Raw genomic sequence first — 8,436 nt, forward strand, 5'->3', positions numbered from 1 at the left:
ATAATTCAGAATTGAGTATTTCAGATTCCAAAGAGTGATACCTAAGGAGATAAAAAGTAAACGGGTAAAATAATTTATGTAGCTACTCTACACTCAAGGAGGTGGAGCATAACTCCCTACTCCTTAAGTGTGGGCTTCATGTAGTGACTTCCTTCCAAATAGTACAGTTTGAAAAGAGTGGGGGGAGTAACTTTACAGTAGAGAAAGCTGACAAACACTACTTCAGTCAGGCGATTAAGGTAATATTAACAGTGATAGGGCATGTTGATAGAATGTACACTTGATATGATGAGAATGGCATTTTACCTCTGTAGTCTTCCGCTTCCCAAAAAGACAACCCTAGTCTAATAAAGAGAAAAACAGACAAATTCCAACAGAGAGGCATTCTGCAAAGTGTCTGATCAATTTAGGTCACACCAATGCCATCAAAACTGTCATTAACTGTCAAGATCATTAAAAACAAGAAATGTCTAAGAAACTGTTACAGCCCAGAGGAACCTAAGGAGACATGATGACTAAATGTGCCATGCCAGGTGGAATGTAATCCTGTAGCAGAAAAAGGACATTAGCTATAAATTAAGGAAACCTGAATAAAGCATAGACTTTCTTTAATAGTAATGTATCAATATTGGTTCATTAATTGTGAGAAATGTAACACACTAATGTAAGATGTCAACAGTAAGGAAAACTCAGTGGGAGTACATGAAAATTCTGTACTATCCTGGCAATTTTTTTGTAAATTTAAAACTGTTCTAAAATTAAAAGTTTATTTTGAAAGTGGATAGGTACTTTCAACAACCATCTACTACTTATTTGGTTAAGTTCCTTCTTATAGTATTCAAATCCTATTATCACAGGATTTACAAGGATCAATTACTTATAACTGGGAAGCTAGTAAAACACTGGATTTATAATGTACTTTGACTAAAACCGGAATGATATCAACTTCTAGGGAATCCAATACAATGCCTGAATTTGTCTTATCATCACATTTAGAAGAGAACAGTTGAGGCTAAATGAAAAATCTAGACATAGTAACTGACATGGGTGGATCTGACTCACTGAATCACATTTCATCGCTTATGCTATGTAGGTAAAATTAACAGTGACTAAAAATGAAATCACTGACAAAGGTTGCTCGCGGACCATCTGAGATAGTCCTAGTACTGACTCGGCTCGAAGGAAATAAAACTGAAAAAAATAAAAAAAAAAACCCTCTTGATCTCACCCCAAATAATCATTCTGCACCCTGTCTGAACCTTGGGCTCTCTACCCACCAGCCTACTCAAAACCACGACTGAGGGTGTCCCACTGCTAAGAAAAAGACAACACACAGGGCCTTTCAGGCCACCAAATTAGTAGCCAGGAAGGAACCATAAAAGACGCAGGGAATGGTCTCTTTTGGAGCTCTCTAATCTTCTCAACTATCTCCACAGGAATAGCAGATTTGGGGATCTTGCCTTTCAACAGGGCCTCTTTTCTAAAAGCAAGGTTGCTACACAACCCTAGAGAAATTTGCATGCAGGGTCTCTGAATGTCGGGTGATACTTGAAGTCGATAATGAAGATCAAATGTTCCTCCTAGAGTGGGAAGACCTGCAGACACCTTGTTTGCGCTCTAGTGGTTCTTTAGATTGTTTTGCGGGTAGAAGAGTGCAGTTAGGTAAAAACTGGGTGTAAGAGTTTGAAAAAGGTTGTGTACAGTTTCAGACAGTTCAGGAGAAGAAAAGCATAGGAAATGCCCACGCGGGGGCTCTGCTTCCTGTGAGGAAATTCTCACAAGCTTCCCCTCCTCCCGTCCTGAGGTAATGGTATCCCCCACTCGCCCTACCCGTACACCGCCGCATTTGAGACCCGCGGTGTTCCTCTCGTTGCTTTCATCAGGCCCTAGACTAAAGAAGTTACCGAAATGCCAAGCCTTTGGTTCTTTTTCTTTACTATTTTCTTACACGGGTTGCTCAGGGAACTAAGACGCCAAGAGCGCGGGAAAATGGCGCCAGACGGGAGGCGCGAAGCAACCCCACGACGACGGCCGCGTGCGTGCGAGGGGGCGGGGCGTTGGCCGCCCGCTCTGGAGCGCAGAGCCTGCTCATCTCGCCCGGCCGGCGAGCCTCGGGAGCACGCACGCGCTCTCCTACGCGTCCGCTCCCGCGGTAGCGACCGACCGGTAGGGTTGCCGACCCCGGCGGTTTGCTCCGCTCTGTGGAGGAGAGATGGGGAGGCGCTGGGCCGGGGCTGAGGTAGGAAGGAGCCCGCCCCTCGACGCCTCCCGCGACGCCAGCCCCTGAGACGTGATGCGAGCGTGGGTCCTACTCTCCGCGGTGCTCTGGTACCTGACAGGAGGTGGGGCGCCTCCCGCCGGGCCCCCCCAGGCCTCTCCCCTCTTGCCGGTCCTGCTTCCTCTGCTTTGCCCCGCCTTCCCCTACTCTGAGCCCTGGCTCCTCTTCTACCTAAAAACTCAGTGTTTTCTTTTCTCCGCAGTTGGATGGCAGCGTTCTTCCGAAAGCACTAAGAGAGGCTTCATTTATGGCAAGCCAGGACACCCAGGTAATAACGACCTCTTCACACGCACAAGTCTGTCAGAAGAGCCGGGTGCCGTGGACCTGCCAAGGTTCTTCCCGCGAAGGGAAAGGGAGCGAATGATTGTAGACCGTCTACCGCGTGCTCCGCACTTCCTGAAGGTTGCATCGTTTCATCCTTCCAGCGACCCTACTGCGCCTTAGTTGTATCACCTTGCCTAAAGCCTCACAGCTTGTAAGGAGCTAGGACTCAACCAAATCTGTTTCTCTGATGCCCCTCACTTCCAGGCGTCTCTGCTGCTTCGCATCGTGCCAGGCCCACTCAGAGGAGTAATTTCCAAGATTGGAAGTTTCTCTGTTTGGAACTTCCTTATCCCTCCCCTTGTTAAGTGTAAGAACTGCACATCTTTTAAGGCTCAACTCAAATGTCCCCTATCACTATGATGAAACTTTCCCAAGGAAAATTAGTCACATAGCTAACTAGATAATTTTGGTCCAGTTCATAGCATTTGTCATGCTTGGAATCTCTCCATGTTTGAAGCCCTCCCCAGCCCCGCCACTACCAAATTGTAGGAGAGTGTCTTCTTTATAATTTCGGAGCCTGGCATTCAGTAGGTTTTAAAATATCTCATGGGACTGCATTGGTTCCAGGCAGATTATTGCTGCTTCCAAATCTGGAACAAATAATTGCAGAAAATCTTCCTCCTATGCCCCATTATAGGCTTAATTATTGTTCCCAACAAAGGACATAGTTAAATATAAGGTTTCCCTCAGGGGTGACAATGATCATCTTTAAAGTAGTTTTACAACCAAGCCCAAGTGCTTTTCTGATCTTTAAATTGATTCCACTAACCCTTCAGAAAATTGATTATAGTGAGTTCTCAAACTATACATTAAAGTTAACTTCTAAATGTATCATGTACATTTTTATAAACAAAACTATAAAATCACAGAAAAAATCGACAGTAGTCTAGATTTGAAAAACTCATGAGAAGCAAAAAGGACCTTAGCATTCTAAATGTTATAATAATATGCTGATTTTTAAAAAAGTGAAATCCAAAAAGAACTACTCAGAATGTCTTAGGAACAAAATGGTAAATGTGCATTTCTTAATTTTGCTGTGTAATGTAGTTATATATTATTTTATTTTGTCACAGTGAAAATATATGTAAAATTACATCACCATAGTCCAATCCTTGTCTGTATGGATTTAAAACATGCTGAAATAGAAACAGTAGATCCCACCTACCGATGGATTGGGCCTAATGAAAAGCCATTAACAGGTAAATTATTTAATTTGAATACCTTTTTTAATGATGTGAACATTTTTTAGGAAAGCACTGTCACTTATTGGAATGAAAAATTGAAATTTAATTTTAATTGCAGTTTCACTTGCTCCATATTTAGACAAATCATGATATACCTTGGTCTGTGCCTTATTTTTTCTCTTTTTGCAAAAACTGAAGCAGTAGCTTTGCACCCTACTTCCCAGAGTTGTATTGGTTCAAAAAATTTTTAAAAACCCAAAATTTATCCTTGTAGAACGAGTAATAAGAGATGAAGTAATCTAATATGTAATTTTTCTTGATATTAGAGGAGTATCTTGGATTATAAGCATTATCTCTGTCTCATGTGAAGAAATTGTATAGTACTGCAGAGCAGTATAATTTCATTTACTGAATTACTGGCATAAACCAATGGAAATTAGATGTCAAGAAATGAATTAAAACCAATATCTGCTTCAAAAATGTACTTATCACATGTTGTTTTCCATAAAGTAATATGACAGAATTAAGGTTTTGTTGAATTTTTAAGTTAAAATAGTTCATTAATTTTTAAATTTTTAAATTTATTTGTAACCCCAAGTTGACTAAATAATGCTTGAATTGTTATATGTTAAATAATCAAGTAATTTACTATTTTTCTTTAGCAAATTATCGAATAAATAAAACTAAAACAGGAAAGCTGATGGTGAAAGATTTTCTGGAGCCTCTGTCAGGACTTTACACATGTACTCTTTCTTATAAGACTATCAAAGCACAAACCCAAGAAGAAAAGATGGTAAAGCAGAGATATGACTTTATGCTCTTTGGTGAGAATATAGGAACATTTTAATTTAATACATTTAGTTTGGATCAGAATTAAGTGTATGATTTCATTAGTGAAAATGAGTCTGTTATATATAATCATTATGATTTATTAAGTATTTTGGGTGTATCTGACCAGGCAAACTCTTAAATTGACTTCAAGATAGTGTATCCTAAACAATCTTCTTTCAGCCTCCCACATCCCACTGTCTATGTATGCAAGCACAATTCACTTTATTACAATTTTGCCAGGTATCTTAAAAACTTATGTTTAATTCTATAAAAGCAAATTAACGTTCTTTTTCATAACAATGACACTTTCTGCAAATTAAGACCCTTGTCCCCCAAATCTTATGTTTTGATATTGTTAACTTATCTACATAGCTAGCCCATAGAAGCTATTTCTTCTCTTGAACTGAGTTGATAACATATCAAATGAAAATAATCTTTTTCATTAAAGTTATTTTATATTTTTTTGTGAGGACAAAGTTATAAAACATTGGGTAAGTTAAATTTCTCTGCTAATTTTTCAAGATTGATGGATTTAATATTCTATATTATTTTAAAATTGTTTTGTAGAGAAAATGCTAGGCACAATTGTTTTCTCATTTATTTTTTAAGCCTATCGGGAACCAGATTATTCATATCAGATGGCTGTACGTTTTACCACAAAGTCTTGTGTAGGAAGATATAATGACTTGCTTTTTAGAGTGCTGAAGAAAATCTTGGATAACTTAATCTCTGATTTGTCATGCCAAATCGTAGAACCATCATATAAATGCCATTTTGTTAAACTTCCAAAACATGGCCTCCTAAATGAGCTATTTATAGCCTTTCAAGGTAAAAAATTTCTTTTTTACTTTAATTTTATGAGTTTAATCTTGAACCATGAGAGATTACAAAATTAATTACCATATTATTGTGAGATATCTTACAAATAGTAGGCCTTAAATGTTTGTTTGTATAAGCACTAAAATATATTGTTGGTCTTAGCCTGGTTATAGTTTAAAAAATTAACACATTAATTATTTTACCTACAACTATGGTATACTGCTGCTTATTTTTTAGAAGTCAATATTATTTTATAAATATGGCCTTTAACTATGCAGCTAATATTTAACATCTTATAGAATTTTAAATTGTGTTTTTGAAAATTTCCTAAAAGTAATCAAACCAAATTTACTTCTATTCATTTTAAAGCCTTGTAGTTACTTCCATTAGCCCCCAGATGGAGTGAAATCATAACGTATAAATTATAAACATTGTGCACCTTACTTTATTACTGGGATTAGATAGATTAAACACATGCACCCATTCCTACTGAATTCAGCATTTTGAGCTTTATTGGAATGTTTGGAACTTTTTAGAATCCTTTTGTGAAGATATCATTTTTCCCTCTCTAGTTAATCCTTTTGCACCAGGGTGGAAAGGTGCATGCAGTGATACTATTGATTGTGAAGATGTCACTAATCATAATATCCTCCAGGTGAGAATTTAATTGTAAGGGGAAAGTATTCAAATAGTCAATAAAGCTATTTAAAAATTTCGTAACTACTTTATTAAAAAGTTTCTTCAAAAATCTCTCCATGTTGTGAATATTTTATCAATAATAAAGCTGTTCTAAGCAAGTAGATTTAAATTACTTTTTTTAAAAAAAATACATATATATAAAGTTTTTGATTTTCCGCTTTAGTAATTTAAAATGAGATTGTGAGAGTCTTGGCTATTTCAGTATGCTTTGTTTTGTAATAGTACATCTGAACTATTATATAGCTCCCCGTATTTTTCTATGACGGATGGATCCCTGGTCTTTGTTCCTCAAATGTTAACTAAGCAGCAGCTTGAAGAACAATCTCCCAATCATATCATTCTATGCTAAAGCAGTGGTTCTTCCGAAACCACATCTATGCTGGCCATAATACTTGCTGTCTCCACAGCCATCCTCGGCGGCTAAGGACATAGTCCAAAAAAATTCCTTCACTCTCCTGGTCTGGTTTTTGAGCCCATACACTTTTTTTGTGCATGACTTATGGAAAGCACTAATATTAGTCCTTATTAAACTATGCTCAAAAAATAAAATTTACATCACTAGTTTGTAATGCTGATTAAAGTTTTAGTTTCAATTTTGCTTGGCTCTTTGGAATTAGAAATAATGAATTTCCAGTTATCTCCAAATGGAATAGACATGCTGCAAATAATTCAAAATATGTTTTTTAACTTCAGTTTAATTTTTCTTAACCATTGTACATATGAATTGACAAAAATTGATAAAGTCAAGGCTAGACTAATTTTAGTATTGACACACAACTTTTCCGGAATTCATCTGCTGTGTAAAGCATGGATGGCGTGCTTATACTACATTTCATTGCCTCTGATGCAAGAGGAGAAACTGGTTTACAGTTTAGTCATTGTACTTCCCTGGTATTTTTAAATCTTAGGCAAGAGATCGAATAGAAGAATTTTTCCGGAGCCAAGCAAATATTTTCTACCATGACTTTAATAAAACTATACCAGCTATGCATTTTGTGGACCACAGTTTTCAAGTAATACGTATGGATAGCTGTCGTCCAGGCTTTGGGAAAAATGAAGGTCTACACAGTAATTGCGCTACCTGTTGCGGTAATTATAACATATAAATATCTAAATATTTAGGTTATGTAGTCAAAAGAATAGATGAGCAATTCACTTAGGATAATTGAATTGGATTTTTATAGTGATCCTCTTACAAAAAAATTATGTTTAGCTAAAAGGAAGTAAAAATTCAAAGCCTAAATTTCTAAATAATTATTTTCATGTATATTAAAGCTTCTTAATGTACTCTTTTATATTACAAAACATTTCTGTAGTGTTCTCACTTAAGCTATTAGACTGTGAAAGAAAACAGAATGGTCCATCCTACCTAGAAAACAGAATTGGAAATAGAAACTAGAAAACTAGAAATAAGAACTCACAAATGGGGCGCTACTGAAGGTACTATAAAATGCTGATACTATTGGAAAAAATAATTGGGATTCTAACTTTCTCTTGCCTTTAAGATAATCAAATTACAGCATTTGAAACTCATAAATAATCTTCCACAACTTAATTGGCTGAACATTATTTAGTATAACATAGTTATAGAAATGGTATAATATTGAAGGCAGATTTATATTTTTGGTATAAAATATCTCTAACTGAAATTATAATAATCTATTCCATGTGTTTTCCTCTGCAGTGGTTTGTAGTCCTGGGACTTTTAGTCCTGATGTTGATGTTACTTGTCAGACCTGCATTTCCATCCGTACCTATGGAGCTAAATCTTGCCCATAAACTTCAAACAAAAATCACAGTATGAAGACTAGAGGTGAAAGCATTGTTACTAGCTTGTGGAAGTGGGGAACATAAGATTTGTTCACATCCCAGAATATCATAGTTCCATTAAGTAAGATCAGTAAGACCAAAATATTGGAAAACATACATTTAGGAACTTTAAAAAGATAGTTGACATGACATTTCTAAGAAGGCATTTAATATCTTCAGTGTACAAAGGAAAGTGTAAGTATTAGTGGATGATTTTTAATGAAATATGTTTTGTTGTTTACAATCTAAATCTGTCACTCTGTACCTAAGACTATATTAAGGTCAAGAAGAGTAGCAAAGTATAATAAAAAAACTTCATACTTTCTATATATTAATTTGTTTGCTATTATATATAACTCATAAAGGCATATATATATATTTTAATGAGATCCTAAAAAGTTCTCTTTTAGTCCTTTTGCTTTTAGTTTTAAATAATTAATAGAATTTTTTTAGTAGTTTTAGATTTATAGAATAATTGAGCAGATATATAGA

General features: G+C 36.1%; 1 protein-coding gene across 2 annotated transcripts; it reads left to right on the forward strand.

Annotated features, from left to right (window-relative positions):
* The first annotated feature begins 2,116 nt into the window (after positions 1-2,116).
* Positions 2,117-8,194, forward strand: ZPBP2 (zona pellucida binding protein 2). Of its 2 annotated transcripts, XM_011383033.2 has the most exons (8): positions 2,117-2,342; positions 2,481-2,546; positions 3,676-3,801; positions 4,449-4,610; positions 5,227-5,445; positions 6,009-6,091; positions 7,044-7,224; positions 7,820-8,194. In XM_011383033.2, exons 1-8 carry the CDS (start codon positions 2,294-2,296, stop codon positions 7,912-7,914), a joined length of 981 nt encoding a protein of 326 aa, XP_011381335.1. In that variant the 5' UTR covers positions 2,117-2,293; the 3' UTR covers positions 7,915-8,194. The 2 variants fall into 2 exon arrangements, with proteins under 2 accessions (XP_011381335.1, XP_011381336.1); XM_011383034.2 differs by lacking the exon at positions 4,449-4,610.
* Positions 8,195-8,436: the final 242 nt, after the last annotated feature.

Source organism: Pteropus vampyrus, unplaced genomic scaffold (genome assembly GCF_000151845.1).
Source record: "Pteropus vampyrus isolate Shadow unplaced genomic scaffold, Pvam_2.0 Scaffold503, whole genome shotgun sequence".
NCBI classification, from domain to species: Eukaryota; Metazoa; Chordata; class Mammalia; order Chiroptera; family Pteropodidae; genus Pteropus; species Pteropus vampyrus.

What these genes read in the sequence shown, in the direction of transcription:
- ZPBP2 (XM_011383033.2), top strand. Translation starts at nt 2,294, where the DNA reads ATGCGAGCGTGGGTCCTACTCTCCGCGGTGCTCTGGTACCTGACAGGA. An exon ending in ATATGACTTTATGCTCTTTG is followed by an intron (nt 4,611 to 5,226) that starts GTGAGAATATAG and finishes TTATTTTTTAAG; the next exon opens with CCTATCGGGAACCAGATTAT. An exon ending in TAATTGCGCTACCTGTTGCG is followed by an intron (nt 7,225 to 7,819) that starts GTAATTATAACA and finishes TTTCCTCTGCAG; the next exon opens with TGGTTTGTAGTCCTGGGACT.